Below are 27,612 nucleotides of genomic sequence, written 5' to 3'. Positions count from 1 at the left end.
AATACCTATTTATAAACACATAATGAAAATTTGGCAATGGAGGTTGGGGGATGGTGTTGGTCCACTTTCACGTAATTTTGTATTAAAATGTATATAAGAACAAGTAAACATTTTCAATAGAAACGAATGCTTATAAAGCAAATATCGCTACATGTACAATGAGTAAATCAATTGGGAAGAATGCAATTTGGATTTACAGTTAATTTGCAATAAAAAAGAATTTTCTTGGCAGATTGGAATTCTAAATATATATGTCCTGAGTGACCACTCCACGACAATATTCTTATTGGAATCATGTATAGTAGCAGTATTAGAATCGCCCTTGCTCAAAACAGTATAAGTTGGAAACGGTACAAACTTTACCAAAATAATGCAGCTGTTTAGAATGTTTTGTGATTCTCTGACATTTTTTTGAAACGTTTATGATTATTTCACAAAAGAACATAAGAATTACATATACAGGTACATGTAAATTCTTTCCCAAACAATAACTGTAGCACAGGAAATTATCTAACAATAAAACTGTTTTGTAAAAGTGTTATAATGTCAAGTGCCCGTGATTAGAAGGGCGTAGAACCATTTTAACAAGACCTTGGACTTTCGGTTGGACGTAGTTATCTAGTTCTTGCGTCAAAACAAGTTAAATGACGCGGTTTCAAGCGAAATATGCACCGATTGCGTAGTCTTAGCTCAAAATCCAGAAAAATCGTGTTGATTTCAAAGAGCCATGATGGCTGAGTGGCGAGCAATTAAATAGACAAGCTTCCATCACATCGCTATTTGACACATCTACCCAAAGTCCAAGCTTTTGTTAAAATGGTTCTAATCAGACCCTGCGCCACTACTGTGGAATCACCATAGTTCGTGGGAGACCAATATTCTTTGTTTTCATTGGTAGCCCTTGCACACGAATTTACATCCCCACGAATGTATATTTAACGCATTTGTTTAGTAATTTTTACAAAATAGAACTTGCTATTGACGACATTACATCCCGCCGAACCAGGAAAATTTTGCCTACCAACAAACATTGAACCTCACGAATAAAAATGATTCTACAGTACCAATATTGATGCACTACAGCAATCCTAGAGGTATCAAATGGAAAAATAGCAAATGCAATTCTGTTTTTCATACATTTACTTCACAAATTCAAAATCGACACGGATCAAAATACGCACGATCCTTAAGTCCAAGAAACATGGATTTCTGGGATTTTTGATATCACAGTTCGCCGTTCCTATATTCCTCACAAATAAACCACGGTTAGTGTTTGACATGGCTAGGCTAAGGTCTGCCTACTGCCGACAGTTTGCTCCACTGATGTTCCAAAGTCACCTCCTCTGGTAGACGTAAAGTTCTCGTAACTAAAATCAAAATTATATTTCAATTACACTACAATTGCATAGGTCTAGATCTAAGTTTTACGTGAAGACAAAACTATTGTAACTGTTAGCATAAAAACTAGTGATAAAATTTATTATTTTCTGATATTCTATGCATTGAAAAGTAAAGAAATAGTTAATAGATACACACTTTATAAAAGCGAGTGATCATATGGTGTCAATAACCAGAATCAGTTAACCAGCAAATAACAATTACAATTCTGTTTCAGATCAGATATTGTATGCTAACTGTTGTTGATTCTTTTTAAGAATTCTCGGTAAGGCCACAATATATAAATTTGTTGGTTTTATAAGAAACAAACACAAGTTTATCCATTTTTAATTGTATATCTCTATATACTAGTAGTTTGCTAAATAATTTGAGACACTTGATTTATTTAATGCCTGAAGAAATGATAAGTCATAAGTCCTTCAAATGTTTATTCGAGCACTGAAAAACTTGACTAGGTTGGAAATATGGTGAAAATATTTCAAAATTTCGAAATAGCGTACTTTAATTAAAAAAAAAAGAAAGAACATAAGTTCATGTACCTTAAAAAGAATAACATTACAAAATAGCTTCATTAAACAACAGCTTATGTTTTCATTTACATGTCTGTTTTGTTGCATCATTCTTTAGAGTTCAATGTACCTTATCAAAAAACTGACGGACGTTAAACAAAGATGATATTTACCGTGGCCTTACGGCATTGACAATGATGAGAAAACTTCGAATCATTCAAGTTTAAACGTTACACTGTTAACTATCGATTATGTTAAAAACATAATGCAATGTTCAAGGGAATCTCTGGTCATTAATTAATGTTACAATATTCTCCTCGTGCTTTCCCTTATTAAGCTGCTGTCAATAAATGATATCCCCATTGTCATCAACCCCTCAACAATGTCTTATCTCCCTTAGCTGATTGACACGTGCCTATCTGACCATGTCTCTATTGTTTCCAGCTTTTTTTTTCGCTGATGGGAAATAAAATACATTAACATACTCAAGCGTCAACCCATAATCTCATTTTTTAGAGACGCAGCATTAAGATAGTTGGGAGGTGGTGGTCATTTTTGGACTTAATGAATCTCCTTGAGATGAAGAGCTCTGTATAATGATACAGGAAAATGTAGCTACAATATTTCGATTTTTTTCTTCATTTATTTTAGTTTATGACAAAAAATATCATACTTTAAATTTTAAGGTAGCTGTAATGTGTAATTTGTTGACCATCTAACCTCCTTAAAATAAATTCTTCGCATCAAACATAAAAAATAACATTATTTACACTGTATACTAATTTAATAAATTCAAGCAAAAAGCGTCTTCTTCAGCCTATTTTTTTTTAAATATCACGATAAAGTTTTTTTTCCCTAAGTATCATCCCATTCCGTTTGTAATGATAATTTCTATTTCATCTTGTATCTTTATTTTCATCTGCAATTCGCCGGAATCAAACGGTAATTTTCTCAAATGATTGACTAAGGAGTAAATACCTTTCCCATTGATCCATTTAAATTTGAATAGAATTTTTTACTAATGTTTAAAAAACAGATTCATAACACTATTAAAATTCTATGGTATCACCGCGATACAGGCGTGATTGTCTTGAAATAAGAACAGAAGTAAACAAACATAAAGAAAATCGCCCACGTGTCTCACGTGTCCAACATGTAGCAACTTGGAAATAGTTCAAAACGCAATAAAATAATATTTAGTTTTAACATATATAGAGGATTCATTATTTTTCCAAAAATAATATCCCCTGCATGGCCAACAAATTTCATCTTTGGGGGAAACCCAAGTTGAAGATTCCAACTAAATACCTCTGGAATGCATTTGTACTTTGTATCCGGATTGTTCGGCTTAGGTTGGTCCGTCAAAACGTTTCAGGGAAAAAAATCATAAAAACAATTTTGAATTAATTGGAATAATTCTGAATATTTGGAAACATAAAGGGTGAGGCAAACAGCACTATTCTACTAGCAATATGATTTTTACACAATTCCCAAATACCTGATATCTTATCTAAAATATGTAAATAAAAAGTATTGAAACATTAAGATGGTAGAAGAAAATTTTTTAACATCACAGTTTACTAAATTCCACTACGTGTACTTTATTAATGAATCTCTCTCTCTCTCTCTCTCTCTCTCTCTCTCTCTCTCTCTCTCTCTCTCTCTCCTCTTTTTCTTCATATTAAACTAATGCTATTACAGAATAACTTCTGAATACCACAGTTTACTGGGCACTAATTAAGTTAACCCTTGGACAGAATACGGAGGCTATTGCTTCTGTCTCAATAAAGACTTCCTGCTCTGCTTAATTCCTTCATCAGCTGAAGAAAAGACCTCTCAATGCTCAAAGCCCGCTGTGAATGCAACTCAAACATTCACATAAAGGTCAATTGTTTTTCTCTTTCCTCTGAAGCCCTGTCTAGCGGTGGGCCAGGAATTATGGGAAATACATGAAGTCTACTTGTGGTGGTTTGGAGTGGTGCTTAGATGACTCCTGAATGAACATTGCAATCACCGTCTGTCTGTGGAGAGGGAGCTGAGGAGATCGCAATTACAATGTGAAGTTGACAATTAGAACAAGACAATCACTGTTCAGGGCTTAGGGGAATGAGCTCAGATATAAATATAACTTTAAAGACACTGGTCAAAATGGCCGGTCCATGTGCGACATTTTACTTTAACTATCAATGCTGTTTGGCTTGAATATATACTAATATGGTTTTAAAGTTACATTATTGTATAGAAATTTTGTCATCATCATGCATTCATGTACATTAAAACCTTCATTATTTTTTTTTTTTACATTTGACTATTTGGTTTTTACATGCATGTATTTACATATAGGGAGGATACTCATTGAAATGAAATTTGCCTACGGTAATTATTAGAAGATACAATTTTAATGTTAACAATCTTGTTGTTGTAGATTTAAACAAAAAGTTTTGGGAATGCAATTTTTTTTCTTTTAATAAAAATGTAAATTCAAAACTACATATCAAAGACAAGCCACAAACTAAGTAAACTTGTTTATAGATAGAAAGTTATACAAAAATAATAAATCAAAATTTAATTATTGAAACAGAAAAAAAACTTCATTTGGTTTGTAAAATTTACTTTTGAGTGTTCTTCCCGCCTTTTTCACTACATGGCCACTAATTAGTGTTTTCTTATAAAATGGTTCTTTTTGCTGTACTATGCTACTGATGATGGACTGTAGTAATGACGAACATGAAATCAACATACATGAACGTTATTCATTTTTATTGGTGATACAAACACTTAAAACAGGTGTGGTCATACAGCCATCTTTTAATCAAAAATTTATTCTTAACTTTTTGCAAATTTTTACAGAAAACATACAATTTTCCCATATTGGTGTTTTAAATCATTTTTCAAAATAAAGCAAAAGGAAGTAAACAGGGAGCTTTGATTCTTTGATTTTGATTCTGACCACTTCAACTCAGTTTGCATTTAATTTCAGAAGAATTAAATGATGTTCAAATGTCAAACCACAATAGAGTACTACTATAAACTGTACCTATGTACTACTGTAAAAGTGTAGTAATCCTTTCAGAGGACACTTTACATGGGATTTCAGAAAAAGGAAAATCCATTTTTTTAAATTGGTCATTGAAGTATTGAACACTGTGAATTTGACAATGATTCCCTGTTAATTCTATTGTTAAAGCTTATTTTTTAACTGTAAGATTAGAGAATAGATTTATTATATTAGTTTTAACAGTAGCCTATAAGATTTCCACAAATACAATCTCATTAAAAATCATTCTTAAAGTATGAAATTAAATCAAATTGAAAATATGACAACTTAAAATTATGTCAGCACTAAATGATTAATATGTAGAAAATAAAATTAACAGACTTAATTACTTTAACAAAATGCAATCTACTGCACCAGAAGAAATTCAAAAGTAACAAAGATTTTTGACACTAGAAAGTCCCTCTGCACGGTAGGAGAGAAGTGAAAGAAATTACTTTCAGTGCAAAATGATTTTCTAGCGAATAAACTATTGTGCAGAACAAGGCGCATTTTCAAAATTAAAAGCACACAAAAAATGAAATATTTTCCTTATAGGTGTGTATAGCTTATAGAAAATAGAAAACAAATTAAAATCATAATTTGAACAGAAGATGGTTTTTTTTTCTAACTGGCAAAATGTTATTTGCTGGGTCTTGGTATACAAATGAAGAACTATAGCCTCTAAAACCCCATCAGAATGTTTTTCATTTAAAAAATACAGAATTTGAATCTGTCTAAATCACAAAGCAGTTGAATGAATCTCCTCCCTTTTTAAATATCAAGTCCAGATGAGCAGTTTCAATTATAATACTTCATTTATCCTATTTGTCAAACTACATGTTTACCATACAAAGGGGAGACAATTCATGTTACGAAAGCATTTTTCTTGCCAATAACAGGACTAATAGAAGTTTGACAATGTTTCACTGATTTCTCCTAGACTTCCCTTTGTATGCCGACTTCTCATCACAGGCAGTGCGGTGTGTTCAGTTTTTGTTGCATCTTGCCTGTAATTAGTTGCTTCAGAAAAAGATATTTGATTTTTTGACACTGACAATAAAACGTTCAGACCATAAATGCGGCAGGTATTGTGCGGGGCTGAATGAGCCCATTTCAGAATTTGTTTAACCAGCCCTCCTATCAATTGCTTCCAATGGTTAATTTTTGACTCTATTTGACATTCTTTACAAACTCCTGACTGTTATCAACACAGCACAAGTCCTAATGGAAAGAGATGAATTAAAGCCTTTGTGCCACTTTTCAAAATCTCCTTTGGAGGGAAAATACCCTATTGAAGCCGGTGGATCTATAAAACATTTTTGTTAATTAGATGAATTTGTAAAGTTTAGTCAATCATAAAATATTCAATCATATCCATTAAATTGGGACGATATGTAAGGTTTTCTTTTCAATCAAAGGAAATTCATTGTGTCTCCAAATCAATAATTGACAATCGACCTAAGACCCCGAAATGGCATGTTATAGAAAAATCTGTCAAAAATATAACACTGCAAAAGCTTTTGAATCAATTGGGCTTTGTGGCTGATGTATTTATCAAGGAAATTGACTTGACTTGCTGTTTTTCATCTGTTAACAATAAACTGCTACAACAAAGGAGTCGAGTACAATCATAAGATAACATTGTATCCGGTAAATAAACCGACAAAACCGGACCGGATAACCAATTTCTGCAACGTTTCTGCAGAATGTGCAATGATAAAAAGATTTGCCAATCAATCGACCAATCTTCAAAGAAATGATGGGTATAAACAGGAATGTGAATTGAGAAGATAATGTCAGGTTATCATTCTTTTAAATTTGCAAATTGGCCTAAAAGTCTAGAATCCCACAGCTTAATGCAGATTAATTACCCCAAAATAAACTGTTTAGCTGGTTTTTTGGGGGGCGAGAATATAATTTTGGCTTATTTTGGTGATTTTTGACAATCCACCAAAATTAAAATCACCAAATATAAGTCCTCTTTTGTAGATTTTATTGACAAACATGTAATTTTTGGAGATTATATTTTCATATATTTTAAAGTCTGTGAGCATGATAAAAAATGACAATTGTTACATGCATAACAGTGTTACAGATAAAAATGTACATTTACCGGTACTCAAAATCAATTTCAAACTACTGTAAATAAATAAAAGCTAAACATTGCTATAAATTAGAAGTTAATTGTTTGAACACTGTATCACTTTTCCCTGTTCAGGTGTGTAATTAGCCCCGGTGACGGGGGTGTTTAAGCTTGTGTTGTTTAAGAAGACGTGTGATCCATTATAGACTCAGGTGCAGATAACTGTCTGATTAATGGTTTCTTCAGTAACAATGTAATTGATTATTAAAAAAGTATACTTTTTTCATGCATATATCAAGTACTATTTAGTTATTTCTGTTGAAAATATTGAAGTGTGTGAAGCCAGGGTTTGACATAAAATTTTACCACCTTGTAATGGTGACATAGGATTTTGCTCAGAACATTAACTTCTCAGCTATAACAACTAACAGTAGATTTTTAATGAAGGGTAAAGGATTCACCAGAATTATATCCGCCAAAATTACTGGTATACATTGTGGGCCAAAATCCACCAAATTTGTGCACCACCAAAAAAAACCGACTGAACTGTATATACATCCTGACCTCTTCATTGCAACTTAATCAGAAAACATGCGATGAAAATAGAGAGGAATTTTAATGGTTAATTTTCTACTTAATTAAAGGTTTTTTTTTTACCAAGGATGAGAATAAATGTACATACAGGTAATATTTGCCAGATTTGTAGTTATATTAATTTCAGTCCTTGTCTTATTTGGAAAACATGCTGAATATTTAAAAGTTTACCATTACAACAATTACGACAAATTTCAGTGGTCATTGGTGTTAGTTCATTAACCAATAGTTTGCTTCAAGTCCTGCTTTGTGCACTTGATGTTGTGTATTGTGTCCATGGACAAGGCACTTCATCTAGATTGTCTAAGTTCACTCAGATGCAATTGGTACCTGTTTACACTGGACGGGGGTGGGGTGGGGGGGGGGGGGGGGGCTGTTAATTTGTGATAGATTGGTGTCTCATCCAGGGGGAGTCAGTGACTCTTATCCGCTTATCATCAAGGACACAGCGGATTAGCACCATGAAAGATTAGCAACATATTATTGTGAAGTTTACTGTGCGGTATGGTCAAATATCTGCCCCCGATTTCAACCAATTTTCAAATAGTATCGTATAAAAATCAAATCTTCACAAATCATTGTACAGAGGATGCCTATAATTTTAATCTTGACTTTAGTCATCATTGCTCATTCGTTGTTTATCTATGACGTCACCTAAATGACCTAATTCCCGCAAATTTGCAAACAAATGAAAATATTCTCATTTTTGCTCTATATTTTGCATTCAAAAGTATAGAGCGCAGGTCTGCTCAAGTGCAATTTTAACATATGTTTTTCTTCAGATAGTTATACACATTATACTAAAAAATGGTACTTGAGCAAGCCTGCGCTCGATGTTTCCCAGTCAAAAAACCATCGGAAAACACCCATATTTTGCTACAAAACATCAATTTATCAAAATAATGCAATCTTCATGACATCATTTCAACATTATGACGTCACTATGGTGATAACCTTTTACACCTTTATTTTCAATATGATTTTAACTATCTTTCACCTTATTTTTACAGCTCTTTCAAAAACTTTGATTTTGGGGGCAAAAAATGCATAAAACCGCACATAGTCCTTTGACACAACAATGAAGGATATTTTGTATTTGTATTGTCTTTGAGTTTTTGAACAGCTTTCCAACATTGTTTGAAATAAACTTGACCCTATATTTTTACACCTTTAAAAAACCTATATGTAAATCAATTTATGCTTACATTCGCTTGAATTTCCTTCTTTCTTTTTCAGTGACTGATGGGTGGGTTTTCTTGAGGGCTGCCAGTAAATGTGATTGGTTGATCTGGATCAGCTGACCTTTACATGTTGTTACTGGGGAGAACATGGAATCTACTGTGGACACATGTTCCGTGGCTTTATTCACCCTCAGCCTGCCTCGGATCTGTTCTACCTGCATCATTCATAAAAAAAGTTACAAAAAACCCTTATTTAACACAGAAACTAAGTAAAAACTAAAGAATCACATTAGACTTAATTTTACAAATTTTATTTCAATTCAATTTTCATTGTTTATACTAAATCAAAAAGATGATATAATACCAGATTCGGTCAGACCATTTACTGTATATACATGTATCAAAATCTTAAAATGCATATAAAGGTTCCACAATTGATATATTGACCATTTTCCCTTCACCTGACTGGAGAGTTTCTCTTCCATTTCCTCCATCACAGGAGATGGGCCATCCTTCAGCTTGGGAATATGAGCAATCTTCTTATTGGTGGAAACTTTTGGAGGCACTGTTTCCACTCTGAGGAGTTTTTGACTTCTTGATCTTCTACTCTTAGCACTCTGCTGCCTCATTCCATCATTTGAAAACATTGGGAAACCAGAGTCTTCTCCCTTGAGCACTTTTCCTGTGAATTCATGGATAGACTCTAGCTGAGCATTATATAACAAAGCTTTGATATCTGCTCCAGAGAAATGTTCACATTTTCTTGCAAAATATTCTAAGTCTACAGTTTTCCCTAATGACATTTTCTTGGTGAGAGCTTCAAAGATTTTTAATCTTTCCTCCTGCGAAAATAAAACAAAAATTTTGTGCTTAGATAAATATTTTGAATTCAGATACTACACATATTCATGAAAACATTTTTTGATTCAGTGCTGTCTAATCATGACCTTGCTTGTTTCTGTAATTACTAGTACATATGTACCGTTATAAATGAATTATTAAGTGGACATATAGAGAAAAGTCAAAGAACAGCTACTCCTATAAGTTTCCTTCTATCTCACCATGTTGGGGAGCTGACACTGGAGACATTTATCTAATCTCCCTGGACGAAGCAGAGCTGGGTCTATCAAATCTGGTCGACTGGTGGCAGCCAGTACGTACACACCTACATGTACAATACATGTAGAACATTATATACAACATACACGTATACAAATTACCAATGTATAACACACCTAGGCAAGACATAACCACAGGTCTTTATGCTTGAATTTCAAATACATTCAATAGAAGATCAAATTTGATAGTCTTGAAAATATGTAGATGTATATGGATCTTTTCTTTAAAAAAAAATTCATCTTCAACAATTAAGAAATACATGTACTAATAATATCTTTAATTTACTTTCAATGAGTGAATTGCATGTCTCGTAGTATCAGAGTATCAAAGTATGCATTTTTTCAATCTTAGTTCCATTTTAATACCATTGAATAATTCTTTGACTTCAATATATTTACATTTTCAAGTGTCTGTCTAAAATAACACTACCAATCGATTTTGTAATATACAGTCCAATAAATTCCAAATGATGTATTGTTTGGGTGCCAGCGGGGCTTGCATACTTCATATTTTAATTTTTAATTGTACAACTGGTGAAAATTATATAAATGTACATAATAAGGAATAAATCTTTGAATATTATAAGATGATTTTTTCAGGCTTCATTGGATTTGATCACGCCCCGACCAAAATTATCAACTCATGATACTCAAAGAATTTTTCAATATTCCTTAATTCATGTCATCAGATTCTGGTTTGACATACCCTCCAGCCCTTCCACCCCGTCCAGCTGTGTCAGCAGCTGATTCACAACCCGGTCTGTCACACCCGTGTTGTCATGGCCACGCCTACATGATTATAATGGGTAATATTTATTCAAGAGCCAACTTTCAATTACAAATATTCTTAACTTTGATGCATGCATCAGAATATTTTCATGGATGGTACCAATGAATTTCTATTGAATCTTTGACAAATTATGAAATACATCATTATTTCTTAATCAATCTAGCATATATAAGTATGTACAGTAAAACACGGTTATAGCAAACACGCTTATAATGAATTGACGCTTAGAGCGAAGTGACTTTCATTCCCCGTGACTATATTACATGTTGTAAACTTGACGGATATAACGAATTACGCTTATAACGAAGCAAAATCGCCCATCCCTGGCGCTTCATTATAACCGTGTTTTACTGTATTACAGAAAAATAACCCAAGAATCTGTGAAATATTTGCAATCCATGAAAATTGGACCCACAAACTCAAAGAATAATCCACATTTACGCGTATGTATTTTGATTATCAAGGCGCAGATTGATTGCTTCTTGATAATTTGTTTATTTTATTCATATACCTTGGAGCCAACGAATCAAACTCATCAAAGAAAAGAACACAGGGCTTGGCACTTTGAGCTCTAGAAAGAAAGAAAATAAAATTTAATTGCTATCAGCAAAATGATTAACCCAAGATAAGATGAGAAGATGAGAAAAGAGCGATAACTCTATTTTAAATTACCTGACAAAGTTGTCCCTGACAGCCTGTTCACTTGCTCCAATGTATTTACTGAGAAGCTCTGGTCCCTAACAAAATTATTAAAAAACCAGACATTAATTTTCATTCTCAAATATTTGATTCATTATTGCTACACTATAAAGAGGAAAGTCTTTTACTCCTGTAGGAAGTTCATGCACTGTAAATTGAAATTTCTTACCAGCTTACCCAGAGTATCAATGAATAACTATCCAAATTCATATTAGTTCAACCCTTTAGTGTCATGTTTTACAAGTAAAAAGATAAAAATTTCAGCTGAAATATTTAGCTTCAGATATCATCACATGATTCATAAAACAAGATATATATTTCTCTTTTATTAACCTTTATGCTGATGAAGTTGAGCCCACATTCTCTGGCTACCACGCCTGCTAACAACGTCTTTCCTGTCCCTGGGGCTCCGTACAGCAGTATCCCAGACCTAAGTCTCAGGGGGCAGGAGGAGAACAACATGGGGTACTGAAAATGTCCATCAGTTAGCATCTGTTCATGTCTCACACTTGTATTTACATGTATCATTCAGAGTATTGAGTCATTTTTAAAATGCTATTTTATTTACAGTCTTGAATATTTAATTCATGATTCAACATCTGCTATAAACAAGAAAGCTGCTATCATTTCCCAATAAAATAAAAACAAATTTGGTCGGATCCAAGAGTCATATTAATTTTAAATCTTTTAATCATAATTGGAAACAGTTCATATATTTAACGTAATTAATCTTCCTATATTTTCATCAGAAAGTAGATCAGACCTCAGGATCATGAAGCAATTTCAGTCTTAAGTCAAAATTTCAATCAGTCATAAAATAATGGTTTAACATAAAATGACGAATGAAATTTGTAATTAACAACATTATATCAGGACAATATAAATAGCATTTCAATTTTATCAGTGTTTTCAATCAAGAGACATTAAGACAGTTTACAATTTTTGACTTAAGTCTAAGTTTGCTTCATGATCTGGGGCCTGAACTAAGAAATTACTACAGAGAAAGTCTTTGACAGCTACATGAGGTTCTTAGATGAATATAAATGTATTCATTTGTGAGCAGAAATCAAGAAAAATTATATAAAAAATCGGAGTAAACCTTTGATGGCCACATGAGTGTCTCCTTCAGAGTGTTTTTGACATCAGTGAGCCCACCCACATCATCCCAGCCGAGTTCCCCCGCCTGGTGCAGCGGTACATTTCTGATGGATGCTGGAGTGAACCCATTCATGGCCTCATCAAAGTCAACCTGTGTCAAAATCATCTCTGGCTGAGGTCTGTCCGCTGACTGCTCAGGGCTCCTGTCTAACAAACAAAAATGAAAGTAGACATTCCGTCTGTGACTATGGTAAAACTTACTTATCAGGAACTGATCTTCACAAAATCAGGGATATGAGTCTACTCATTGCTTTGAGTGGACTCAGGATCTCTAACATTATGAGAATGAAGGAACTCTGATAACCAAAAACTATGGCTGTATGGTTTAGTTAAATCTTACCCCACTCCCCATATCCTTATATTTTATGTAAATCAAATTTGCCAATAGATTTACAACTTAAATAATGTTAAAATTTATTCTGAGTATTAAAGAGACTGTGACATTTTTGTTACAAGGTATTTGTTCATTGTTTAAATTCAATAGCAGGCAAGAGACATTGAAATAATCACCACATTGCATCTTTAAGGTGATATGGGACATCTGTCAATATAAACGTGGATAAATCTGCATTATGAATTAAAATACTTTCTGAATTCACCAGTTTAGAACTTTCAAATTTTACAATACTTGACCAAAAACTATGTTTTAAAATTTTTTGGAAAGGTAAAAATTATAAAAGCCCCAGCAGGATTCGAACTTATGACTTACAGATTCGTACTAATTTTGCCCTAATTCGTTGCGCTAGGCTGTTAGGTAACAATATGGGGAAAGAAAAAATTTATAAAATTATACTTGATTAAGTTGTTTATTTCGATAGGAAGTATGTCAGAATATGGAGGTGTCTCATACCACCTTTACGCATGCTGAATGCATACATACATCCTTGAGTCTAACAAACAGCAATGAGTCTACATAAATCTGACTAAAAATTTTCTTGAGGCTACATGTATGTATTCATTTACAACTAGCTAAGACACTTATACATCGCAACTTATCCTATAGTGCCTGAGGGGACAGGCCAATAGAGTATTCCCAAGTAACTTTTTTTTTTATTTAAAAGATTGAATAATTTATTTATATATCCATTGATTGATACAATGTATTTCAAACAAATTTTTTCAATATGACTTATAATTGAAATTTCAACATTAAAACTTTTAAATCATTTGTTGTCAATAGATTTGAAATACTAGTCCTGCCTTCAGGTTTTCATGACCATGCAGTACAGAGCTATTCAAAAATACTACACAAAAGTACATTGTATGTATCCTAAAAAGATGCATGTGTTTATATATATGTACATATATTTGTGTGATACATGTGTGTGTATATTAATTATAGTACATGTAGTTAACATGTAAGATATGGAGTTTTTCCAATGCATTAAATATCTGGCAATGAAACCTCTTAGACAAGAGCGCTTATTTTTGGAGAAGCACATCTGTTTGTGTTCTCTTCTCTTCCTCTCAGTTCTTGACAAAAATAATCAGTAATCATGGTACTCAAAATCATATGCTCTACATGAGCTCCACATGTCTGAGCGGAGCATTACTTCAAGTACAGATAACTCAGCTCTTTCATCCTACAGCAGAAACTGTACAAAAGTGGATACAGAAATTCACTTAAAACACCCAAAAAACTCAGATGTAAGCAATAAAATTAATTCGTTTTTCATCCATATCGTTATTGAAATGAAAATGATTAAGATATCTTATGGTCTGTAAAACATTGTAATTAAATGAAACGATATGCAGATTCTGTTCACAACATTGAGGAGCCAAGCTGTAGCACCTGCTATATATAACCCCTGTATGGCCTCTGATCCCGAGGTCTGTTGCTGTCAGCTTCTCACCTACTCACTGAAAATGTCCACAAAACATTACCAATATAAGCTGACAGTGTGCTTTGACCTCTTTTTATGTACAAACGATTCAGCACCCAATAGATACATGTAAAACCATGGCATGTCTTAGATATGTAATTCAATAAAAATTAATCTTTTGATCCAATAAAATTTTCTTTTGATTGTCGTTATGTCTCAAAAAATAAACAATAGAAATTAAAGCATTCAATATAGAATTGCCAATTAGTTCACAACAGTTTGTTTTGACAAATTATAACTCACAAACAGCATCAAAAATAACCCTAGAAAACCTTTCAACAAGATCAAAAGTAGTTTTTGGAACGGTTTCAATTTTCACGTGTATGTTCTGAACTTTATCAAGATTCTATAGGAACGGAGTAGTAATTAGTTGCTTTGTATTTGATGCTGATGAAAATCAAAGATCTTTATCCAGTTATCTACCTTTAATGGATTATATCTGAATGTCAATGTGTGAGAAATTTACTTTCATTTATTATCTTCCATCATTTGATCGATATTATTGAATAGGTGGAATCACAAATAAACTTACATTTGGTAACATGTATCATTTTTTAGGGTTCTAGTTTTTCTTTTCCTTGATACTGTGCTTTAACATGCAGAGGTACATGTATATAATTGTACTAATTGCATTGTCTTCCATCTTATAAATTACCAACCGACACAGGTAGAACCACATCGACAGGCAAAGTGTCATGGGGCATAACTCTAAATTGTAAGCAATGCATTCTTCTATTATCATAATGTGATACCATTCTAGTGACTACTGTAAGTCGTTTTAATTCCACAGTGTTAAAATTTCACGATTTCTATTAAAGTACCAATCACGATGGTTTTAATTTCATGCTGCTCAAAAATCAATAGATCAGAATATAAGCATTGAAACGTTTCTGAAAACTAATGATAGTATTCACGATGGGTTTAATTTCGCGGGAAAATATTAAATCGTGAACAAAGTGAAATTAAAACCATTGTCATTATTTGCCAATCTACAGTATTATATTATTTTTATCATATTCTTTCAGTCTGAGAGCTGAATATATATAAGATGACCAAGGGCCTTAATGGTCATCTAAGTGAATCAACAGTATGTTAATGATTTATAGAATGGCAAGCTAATAAAGTAAAATATTTTCCTCAAAACAGAATTCATAGGGCAATAAAGGAACAAGAAAATAAACAGGTCTGGTATTTTCAATTTTTCAAAATATTTTGATGATATGAAAATATTGGTATGACATCGCCAGCAGGCAAGTTAAAGTTATATTTTTATTCCACTATTAAGACATTGAGAAAAAAAATTTCCTAAAAAAAAAAGCTTATGGTAAAAACTACCGTAGTTACAAGTGACATCTCTAGAAGAAGGCATACAAGAAAATAAATTAAAACAATTATCGATAAGTACATGCATAAACAGTCTGATAGCAACTCATCTGACCAGTATAATACACAAATGAAACTTCAGGTGCTTAAAATCAGTTGTGATCAACCAGGACAGGAGAGTGACCCAACAGGGAAACAAAATAGTGGACCTAGGAGGAAGAGAAGAAAAGGGTAAACAAATCCATGGGAGTGACAAAACCATATACCAGCACAGGAAAGCTCCAAATCTCGATGATAAAAAATGCATGCTACCCACTTTCCAGCAAAAAAAGAAAAGTTCCAGACTATTTGATACGTGTATGTCTTTCTTCATAACACTAAAAACATCTCTGAAGATGTAAAGAGCAAGAAGAGACTGCAGGATATATGAATTCCAAATACAGAGAGGAAAATGTCAAAGATCATTGGTAGCAAGCAGTGTTGTTAAATGGAATGTTTTCAGGGACCATGTGTTACCTCCAAAGAGATAAAGATATCTTGATGATGGATGATACAAAGATCATCGATTAAACATATACACAGTACTCAAGGGTAAATTATAGTCACAGATATCCTGTGACGTTATTTTTTCTGCAGTGCTTCCAACATTCATACCCACATGAAACAACAAGGAAAGCATTTTATACTTCATAAGAACAGCTACATGTAGTTGCTGTCTGATAGATTTACATTGAAAGCTGGGTACAATAAAAAAGTTTAACTCTTTACCTTGTTGGATGGTATGCGAGTGGATGGCTCGGCTGACCAGATTCTCCAGGTCCTGAGCCACATAGCCCTCTGTTTTCCCCAGAATCACAATAAGATCCAACTGTTGCAGTGTTTGTAAAGAAACCATATGTCTGTTCTTTATTATTGCAGTGAAGATTTCTTGTCTTTTGTTCTGCAAAAGAAAACGAAAACTTACAAATGATTTACCTATGTAAACCTAAAATTAAATGTGATGCCATAACATGGAAAAGCAATTACTGTATAAAGGAAAATATTTGCCCCCTTTTTGTTTTACTGTGTCAGCAGGCCAATTTAAGAACGAGCAAATTCCAATTTTTCAAATTATCTCTCTTTAAACCAAACTGTGTCTGGGTGAATTCAAGACAAGACGAAACTGTTTGCAAGTGCAGAAGGATGAAAATTACAAGGGACGAAAAAAACCTGTATACAGTATGTTCATTGTTAAAATAGTTCATAAGCTTTTTCTGAGACCATCATTCCCTATCACATACAACCATACATGATCACTGCATAAATATATCCTGTTAGGGGAAATCATAGGCCCATGTTTTTATAACAGTAAAGATAGGCTAATGTACCTTATCAGGAGGGTCTATTCTGATCAACTCCTGCAGGAAGTGTGTCCCTCTGGAGGTGACCAGGAGTGGGTGAATGGAGGTCCGAGACAGACTGGTTGCTATGACAGCCATACAGCCCTTGTTGGATATCTCTTTCCTCAGTATGTCCCTGATCACTGCAAACAATGTACATACGCTTGGTTTACATATTGATCAGAATAAAATTAATATGCAATCAATGTACTTTCTTCTCCCTCTTCAGAGACAGAAAGTTTTCACAAATACATGTACATGTACTTGATAATTATAATAAGATAGCAAAAAAAAAAAAAAAAAACAACTGCATCCCTACATTTACTTCAAAATATTCAACATTTTTTTTCCTCTAGCAAATCAAAAGGCTAACATTTGCAACCTTTCCTCTTTGCACATAAACATATATCTGCCTCCTTGTAAAAAAAAAAAAAAAAAAAGGTTTATGCATTTCATCAATAGTCATACCTTCTCCAATTCTTGCACCATAAATGGCCTCTCCACTTAGCTCTGCCTCTGGGCCACTAGGGGCTGGTACCACATGATCTAAATCGTCCAAAAGAACAATTGACGGTTGTCTCCAAATGGCTTCATCGAACACTTCCTCTAGGTACTTGAGAATACTGTCTGGACGTTTTCCTACAGGTGAAAAACATATCTATTTCAGAACTTTTAGATTCCAGTACATGTCCATTTTATACAAAAATAATATATATATATATATATATATATATATATATATATATATATATATATATATATATATATTATGCACATCGTTTAATACCATCATAAAATTAAAGCAATATTTGGGAAAGGATGAGAAAACAGAGTAAAAAGCCAGGCTTGCTGGGTCCAGTAAGTAAATAAATTCTCGTCTATAAAATATCACCCACCTCTAAGTGGTTTACAATCAACTGAAAAGATTCTGGCCAGGTTTTCTTTCTCCGCCATTCTCCTACACAGTGCTTTGGCCAGTGAGGTCTTGCCGCTCCCCCTACTGCCGGTGATCAGAAGCATGCCGTTGTACAGCCCAGGGGTCGTGACCCTAAACATACTGTCGGCCAGAGGTTTGGTCCCCAGGCAGATCTCCAGGTGAGACAGGGCCTTGGGAACATATTCCTCTACACCACTGAAAAGACATGTGTATGATATGAAACAAGTGAAAAGCTGTCAATGTGACAGCAAACCGAGTTTTCTTTTATGTAAACTGTATCCATAATCCATGTCAACCCATATCCAGTGAAATGGAGTACCCTACATGTATATGCAACATTTTGCCAAAAAATGACTAAGTTCAAAAGCTAGTATTTTTTTCATAAATTATCGGAAATCAAAATCCTAGCAATATGCACACCTCTGATATATGTACAATTGATCTGCAAAAGAACAACTTCCTATCTTGAGAACTGTAGGAGGAGTTATCCGTACAATAAGGGTACCCTATATGCAATATTTTGCCAAAAAATGACTAAGTTCAAAAGCTGGTATTTTTTCGATTAATTATTGGAAATCAAAATCCTAGCAATATGCACACCTCTAATATATGTACAATTGATCTGCAAAAGAACAACTTCCCATCTTGAGAACTGTAGGAGGAGTTATCTGTACAATGAGGGTACCCTATATGCAATATTTTGCCAAAAAATGACTAAGTTCAAAAGCTGGTATTTTTTCGATAAATTTTCAGAAATCAAAATCCTAGCAATATGCACACCTCTGATATATGTACAATTGATCTGCAAAAGAACAACTTCCTATCTTGAGAACTGTAGGAGGAGTTATCCGTACAATGAGGGTACCCTAGTATATACAATATTTTGCCAAAAAATGACTAAGTTCAAAAGCTGGTATTTTTTCGATAAATTATCGGAAATCAAAATCCTAGCAATATGCACACCTCTGATATATGTACAATTGATCTGCAAAAGAACAACTTCCTATCTGGAGAACTGTAGGAGGAGTTATCCGTACAATGAGGGTACCCTTTTGGCAGCCGCCCGCCCGCCCGCCATTTTCACCATTTTTATAACCGGATTTTTCCGTTGGAAAACCCGGTTAAAAATGGCCTTCGTCTTATAATGGTGAAAAAATGGAAAATACCCTACCCCCCTCCCCACATATTAGAATTATATTCAGACCTCTAATAATGAAATGTTCAGTAATAGCACAACAGTAAGTAATCAATCATTCACAGTTTCATGCTCTTTTTCCTGACAAACATACATGTACAACAAGAAATAATATTTATTATTTCCATTATTTACCATTCAATATACATTTGTACAAGGTTTAAAACCACATAATAAACTACAGTAATAATTATTAATAGGTGTTAAAAATTTTAAGTTAATACAATATTCAAACTTCATTGAACTTGTGACTTATAATGTCCCATTTACATTTAGGCCATTTTTGCAGATTTGAACTTTTTAAAAAGATTTTTTATCAAACAATAAACACATTAGATTAATTTTCCTTCCAAATATCAAGTTAAGTCAAGACAAAGAAAGAAAAGTTATTTTAAAATGTAACACTAGGTACTGATAACATGAAGTTGAAGATCATAGTTTTTCACTAAAGCAATGAATTTTAACAGTTATTACAAACATTTATAGTATTAGAGAAAAAAAATTCCCTGTCTTCAGCCTGTAATCTGTTTAAAAAGTTATTCTTTTCAAAAATATATATATATTCACCCTAAATCTGAGAGCTGGATTTTGGGAAGCATTGAGTCCACTGTCTCTATGCTGCTATACTGCAACATCGGTAGGAAAGGCCATTTAGGGGGATTTTTAGTCGGGTCTTGGTTTTCCTGGATCACAGTTAGGGGGACATAATTCATATTCTCTTGGTGGATTAAGCTGTAAGAAGGGATATCAGGTGTTTGTGTGAAGGTCCCTTCTGGGAAGACAAATTGAAACTCCATGTTTTTGTCTGTTGAAAGAAACAAGAGGCCAATTGGCCTTAACGGTCACCTGAGTAGCATACATCCCATACACAAACTTGTCACGGAGCCTCATATATGCATCTAATTAATTAGGTTTCATACTGGAGTAGAAAAATTATAAATTTGTAATGACGACCACATTTCAAAAAGAACTGTGAAACCTATAATTTTGGTGAAAAACTAAGATCTGGTCTAAAAAATCATGAATTCAGTTTTCCTTTCAGGTGTGTGAGAGTAAAGAAGATAATTTTTTAATGTTATATGCATTAACATCTATACATCCATTTTGGCCCTGTCCAAGAGTCAAAACCCATCCTTAAGGGGACATGAAAATTAAAATTTCAGTAGAGGACTTCCTGGTAAACATAATTATTAGTCAGTTTTTTTAATACAGATGTGAGAGAATAGAGAAGAAAATTATATGCATTAACACTATATTGCCATATTGCCCCCCCCCCCCTTTCATGTCCTGAACCCCTGACCAAGGGGCCATGAATTTTACAATTTAGGTAAAGGAGATTGTGGATATCATAACCATGTATTCAGTTTTTTGCCCACATGTGTGGGAGTAGAGAAGAAGATTTTTTAAGATTTAAAACAGTTTTACTATATGGCCATATTGCCCCCCCCCCCCTAGAGCCTGAACACCTAACAAAGGGGTCATGAATTTTACAATTTTGGTAGAGGGCCTCTTGGACATCATAACCATGCATTTAGTTTTTAACAAATATATATGGAAGTAAAGAAGAAGATTTTCTAAGATTTAATACATTTTTACTATTTGGCCACATTGGCCCCACCCTAGAGCCTGAACCCCTGACCCAGGGGTCATGAATTTCATAATGTTAATAGAGGGCCTCATGGACATCATAATCATGCATTTAGTTTTTAACAAATATATATGGGAGTAGAGAAGAAGATTTTCTAAGATTTAATACATTTTTACTATTTGGCCACATTGGCCCCACCCTAGAGCCTGAACCCGACCCAGGGGTCATGAATTTCATAATTTTGATAGACGGCCTCATGGACATCATAATCATGCATTTAGTTTTTAACAAATATATATGGGAGTAGAGAAGAAGATTTTCTAAGATTTAATACATTTTTACTATTTGGCCATATTGGCCCCACCCTAAATCCTGAACCCCTGACCCAGGGGTCATACTTTTCACAATTTAGGTAGAGGGCTTCATGGATATCATAATCATGCATTTAGTTTTTTAAAAATATATATGGTAGTAAAGAAGAAGATTTTCTAAGATTTAATACATTTTTACTATATGGCCATATTGGCCCGACCCTAGAGCCAGAACCCCTGACACTGGGGCCATAAATTTCACAATTTTGGTAGAGGGCTTCATGGATATCATAACCATGCCACTGGTTTTTTCCTCACATGCGTGGGAGTAGAGAAGAAGATTTTTGAAAATTTGGCTTTTTTTGCATATTTGGCCCCGCCCATGGCACCCCAAGGGTGGTAGAGCCATGAATTTCACAATTTAGATTCTTCTTACCATAGAAATGCTTCACATCAAAAATGATAATGATTGGCCTGGTAGTTTTCAAGAAGAAGTTAAAAATGTAAAATTGTTAACGCACGACGCACAGACGCACGACGACGGACGAAGACCAATTGCAATAGGTCACCTGAGTGACTCAGGTGACCTAAAAAATTAAATATTAGAAATAAAAATGAAACTCTGTCTCTCAAAAACTGTGAAATTAATTTTTTGCATAAATACAAGCATAGCATATATATACATGTAGTTACAAACAAAATATTTTTGTTAGTAAGAATGCTAATAAAAACAAGTTAAAGGGGGACATAATAGATGGCGATTTCTTGTTTTGGTTTTTAGGGCTTTTCTGTTAATTGCTGTACCTTTGAACAGTGGAAACTGAACAAGAATTCCACTAAATACCACGAGGGGGAATCTGACTGTAGTGACCATTGTTATCCACTTCCTAAATGCCATCTCCACCATCTGACTACTAAAACCTTGAGGCTAAAAAAAAATTTCACAACAAGCTTTAATGCACTGACTTAAAGCATTTCATAGCGTAATGTAAACAGAATTTAACTTTAAATTAAATAGCTTAAAATTCAAAATTATGCAGGTACAAGTCAAGTGCTATTTGTGGTTGTTAAATTGACATACAGCATTAATAATACTATACCGGTTCATAACTTACAAGACTTCCAACTGGATGGACAAGATAAGAAGTGGGCGTGGCAGGAAGTGTCCCTATTGTCTGCAGCCACACACAACTAGTGGCATCTAGCTTCATCAGTCTCCTTAATGAGTCTGACACAACCACGTGATGTCCCAGTAATGGCTGCTCTGATGTCACAGTCTGCAGCATGAGTTCACAAATGTCACTAGAGTTTGTCTTCTTCCTATCCAGTACGACGACTCTGACAATGCACTGTGTCAGGTGGTCTTTCTTTTCAATCGATACTTCCGACGTCTCCGACTTTGGAGACTGGACAGATTTTTGTTTACCCTTGTGTTTCTCTTCATTCAATTCCTTTTCCATTTCCGTCATTTGTATCTTTGGGGAGAGCAATTTTGAAAGTCTAGCAAGGAACATCCCTGGAATATGCAAATTCATATTTCCAGTTTGCTCGATTATGTCCTCAGCATTGACAAAAACCACAGCTGGTTGCTGTAAGAACAAGCATTCAGAACAATGATCAGTTTCCTCTGACTTTTTTTTCTCAGTCCCCCTCACTTTCCGAGGTTGAACTCTAAAAGTGAAATTCAGTCCCTCCTGAATGGTATCAGTTCCTTTATAATCTATAGATTTCTTGCGGAGATTTTCTCTCCTATAGGGGTCCTGGATCCTATTGGAAGTGTGCTGTACACCGAGCAACCATGGGACCCACTCTTTCCAGCTCCATTTTGATGGAGAAACGCTACGACTAGAAGGTTGCATTGGGCTGTCCATGGATTGTACTCTGCGCTGGTTAGAGACCCTGCCAGGCTTATAATCGTCCCTCTCTCTTGTTGGGAGAGAGCTGGGTTTCTTGATTTTCGTGTCTTTAGCCACAGTTCCTCGGACTTTGGGAGAAACGACAACTTCTGTGTCCTGGACTAGCAGTACACATTCCTCTGATGGATTGGTTACAGCTATAAGTGTAAAAAATATACAAACTTGATTCCATTGAAGCCACTGCTTAAAGCATATCAATCAAATCTATATTCAATACTCAAGATTAAATTAACTAGAACTGCAAACAAGAAACCAGAAATTCATACTTAAATATTGTGATGCATCATGCATAATTTACATATATAACGATTTGACTTTGAATATAACAATAAATAATCAAGCTTTTAGGAAAGCTTTGTTTAAGAAAAATTGTGAATTTTTTAAACATACATTATAAGTCTTTTTTAAAAGAATAATTTAACACAGATAACAGGTAATAGACATACTGATTTTCAGGTAGACACAAACTCTATCCACCCACACAGGTAGGACAAGACCAGGCCACACGACCCTCACCTGATCCAGCAGGTGGGACTCCACATAGCTGGCATGTTTCTCCTACATATATTAGCAATGAGAATGTACATGTATAGAGCATATTTTAATTTCTACAAATAAACCACTCATATGTAAGAAACTATATACTGTACACAGAGAAATATTCACCCCCGTTTTATGTTTGCCCCTTATGCCCTCAGTGTCAGCAGGCAAATTTTACTGTGAGAATTCCAATGTCTCAAATAATCTCTCTTAAACAACTTTGTCAGGGCCAATTCAAGATGGGGCGAAACCTTTTGCAAGTGAAACGCCGATAATAACACAGAGGAATAATAACCCTGTATACATGCAGAACTAGTACATTGTAAAATTCTATAAACTTTTGTATGCTTTATAAGTTTGTTTTTAAATTTGCGGATTGACTGTATACATACTGCTTACCAGTATTTCCCAGTCATCACAGGACTGTGGCTCAATGGACACCTGGTTACACACTGGGACGTTCCTCCTCACCCTCACAATCACCTAACAACAACAACAACATAGAGAACCATTTTAACAAGAGCTTGGACTTTGGGTAGTTGTGTCAAACAGCAAGGTGATATAGGCCTGTCTATTTCATTGTTGGCCACTCAACCATGGCTCTTTGAAATCGACAAGATTTGTCTGGCTTTTGAGATAAGATTACCTAATCTATGCATATTTCACTCAAAACCAGTGTCATTTTTAACCTGTTTTTTTATGCAAGAAATAGATAGTTACGTCCTATCAGAAGTCCAAGGCCTTGTTTAAATTTTTCTACTTCAGTACCAGAATCACAGCAAAAGCAAAAATAAATAAGTTAGTGTGTGGACTTCTCTCTGTTTATATATCATCTTAGCAAACATAAGTGTTTATGATTGAGACGTTTTGTTTATATATATAAAATTTGTCTAGAACATGAAATATCAATATCATTGGTTTCTGGATTAATGATGCTGAACTGCATCTATATAATAATTATTAAAAAATATATGTTTATTTATACTAAGGTGATGAAAACTGCCAGTGGGTAAATCAAACATCAGACAACTGAGATGTGGTTAGATGAACAAAGAATCTAAAATACAACTTCTTTTCAATGCAGGTATTAAATAATCAGTCATACCTGTTGTTTATCTTTTAATTTCAGTTTCTCAGCAAACAGGCCATTGATTCCTAGCTGATTGCTGGCTGTGGTATCTTTCACAGAGGCAAACACAACATGGCCATCCTCTGACTGCAGTTCAAATACCAACAACTGAAAATACCAGCCATTTCATAAAAATCCATGTAAATGTATATACCAATAGATTTCTACATGCATAAAGTTCTTATTGTGATTGATAGAGGGTGAAGATCTCTCATGGGCCTGAAAGGCCTATAAGGGTGAATCTCTCCATATAGACAATGCAAGTATATACCACAACAATAGAAATTACAACTAAGAAGTTGAAAAACTTTTTCAATAGGTAGGAAAAAAAATATCACATCATGCGCAGTGACACCAGCATCCATTTTTAATTCTGAATCTCGTACATGTACTAACTTCACATTTGGCGATAATTGTTTGAGATGTAAAATGATCAATAGACACACCAAAATGTTCTTGTTCAAAAGATTTTTAAAATATGTTATTCTTCTGCAACTTCTCCTTTTTATCTACTTAATTCTAAAATGCTTAGATATTAATTTTGCTACTTTGACTGAAATTGTCAAGTGATGTCTGCCTCTACTAATATGAAGTTATAATGTAGACTGAGTGCACAACATTCAGCATTATGAATACATATTAGATAGGTGGATCCAACTGTACATGTTTCTGATTACGGTAATCTACTGCAAATTGATAGTGCATATTTGCTTTGCTTTCTACATGGTCACATCTTAACCATTGGAAATTTTAGTTTTACATGTTTTGAATCATATGGATGGACTGTAGCTCACTGATGGGTAACTAGATTTACCGAAATACCCGTGATTTACCGAAATGCCCTTCAAAAACACCGAAATGCCTCATTTGAGTACAAATATTTAACATCATAGTTTGAATCTAAGTGTTTAAATGTATTTCCCTAATTTTCAGTTTGATAATGTAAGTATTTCACTATTTTGACATAAATAGCGATTTTTAACATGTGTAGACATTGGGTTAAGAACGATAACTCTTGCATGAATTGCTTTTCACTCAAATAGAGGTGTGAAATTTTATTCCAAGAATAAAATAACTAAGAATTAAAAATAACAGTTTATCAGCTTTTATTTTTTAATATCATATAATAATTTGACATGATAATACTATAAATAATCCCTTTTCTACCAGAATTGCTCCTTTCTATTGTGAGTAGATAATTGGTCACAGGGCAATAACCTGTTAACTAATGAGATGAAAACATTTATGTCCAGTTTAAATGAGTTATTCAAAATAAATTTAATTATAATAGTTATTTACAAGAAATAGATTAATAAAAAGATTTAGTTACATTGGGTTTTTATCAACACGTTGAAAACTAAATTTAATGAAAGTATTGAAAGAGTTATCTTTCTTGGAAGAATTGCATTTTAATCAATAACCACGAAAATCGGCTGATTTATTAAAAAAAATTAACTTTATATACAATAACTATCTATATAAAATACTAGACATACACTATTTATGGCGTAATAATGGGCATTTTGGTGTTTTTGAAGGGTATTTCGGTGTTTTCATTGGGTATTTCGGTAAATCGCGGGTATTTCGGTAGTTCTATGTACCTCTCCCTGATGTATTGTAATTCTTCTAATTAGCCAGAGACAGAGACTGTTTAAACATACCAGGTCCAGAACAATCTCTTGATTTAGCTGTATACAGCTTAAAAAGAGTTTTCAAAAGCATCAACTGTGTTAAAACTAATTTTAATAAGTGTTGCTTTTTGAATGGTCCATTGTATAATTATGAGTGGTGATTAACTTGTGATTTTTGTATATAGCTGATACTTAACATTTTTGTGGAAAACTGCATATAAACAGCTTTATCCACAGGGGCTCGTCACGAAGTTTTTTCAACCCTTTTATATCTACAACAACTATACAATAAAATAACACCTCTATACAATAAAATATAATGTATTTTATTGTATAGAGGTGGTAGATATAAAAGGTTGAAAAAACTTCGTGACGAGCCCCTGTGCTTGTGTACTGGTATACGTCCCTGTCAAAGATAAACACAAAGAGAACACCGATACCTCAGACTTGTTTGCAATATTCTTGACAATTGAAGATGGAAGTGATATAAAACAACTTTTGTCATTCGTGAAATTCACTGGAACTACGTCGAAACTCATCTTGAACTTCGTTATGCTTTCTGCCTTCTTATCAACATCCTGTTGTTGTAGTACTCAAATATCGAGCCCGACCTTATTGCAGAGGGGCGGTTTATCCGTCCGCAAAACCGATGGCTTGCTTTCAAATGGGTCCACAAAAATTAAAAAAAAACAAAAACAAAAAAAACGTCGTGATAATTACAAAATTAGATTATAATACATGTAGATCTCCATTCATAATTGAGAGAAAGAATGAAATTAAGAGCTACAGTGTAATGAACCGGCTGTTGATCTCGAGTCATATTTAACAGTGAAATTATGCTTAAAGAACTCCGTCAAATAATTTGTTGGTATGTCGAGCCACCTTAAGCAGATTTAAGAACCTGATAATTTCAATTTGTAGTTACATAAATATATAACGGTAAACCACAATACAACCTTGGCCTATGCATTCCTTAATTCGTATCCCCACCACATAGAATTATCAAACGAATAGACCATGAGACGTGAAACTTTAACAGAATAATATATCTATTAAGAAAAAGAGTTTTATAAAGTTAAAGAAGAGTTGCACTGACCTGCTAATTACTATCTTCAATATATAACCAACATTTTAAGTTCAAAAGGGTCCATCCCCCCCCCCCCCCCCCCCCCCGAATGATATAATATGCGCATCTAACCATTTTGACCTAAAT

The 27,612-nt window shown here is 33.8% G+C and overlaps 1 protein-coding gene across 1 annotated transcript; it reads right to left on the bottom strand.

The window, feature by feature from the left end:
- Positions 1-1,122: 1,122 nt before the first annotated feature.
- LOC105332931 (peroxisomal ATPase PEX1) lies at positions 1,123-26,999 on the bottom strand. Its single transcript, XM_011435674.3, has 20 exons — positions 26,840-26,999; positions 24,745-24,876; positions 24,039-24,122; positions 23,546-23,657; positions 22,299-23,236; positions 21,988-22,111; positions 19,852-20,089; positions 18,049-18,284; positions 17,621-17,791; positions 17,141-17,295; positions 16,542-16,713; positions 12,509-12,714; positions 11,743-11,877; positions 11,383-11,447; positions 11,222-11,281; positions 10,627-10,709; positions 9,864-9,967; positions 9,264-9,644; positions 8,827-9,017; positions 1,123-1,367 (listed from the first exon to the last, which is right to left on the bottom strand). Exons 1-20 carry the CDS (start codon positions 26,936-26,938, stop codon positions 1,283-1,285), a joined length of 3,771 nt encoding a protein of 1,256 aa, XP_011433976.3. The 5' UTR covers positions 26,939-26,999; the 3' UTR covers positions 1,123-1,282.
- Between the last annotated feature and the right edge of the window lie 613 nt (positions 27,000-27,612).

This window comes from Magallana gigas, chromosome 8, assembly GCF_963853765.1.
Source record: "Magallana gigas chromosome 8, xbMagGiga1.1, whole genome shotgun sequence".
Lineage (NCBI taxonomy): Eukaryota > Metazoa > Mollusca > Bivalvia > Ostreida > Ostreidae > Magallana > Magallana gigas.
The sequence above is the reverse complement of the archived record's forward strand: the minus strand, read 5'-3'. Positions and strand labels throughout refer to the sequence as shown.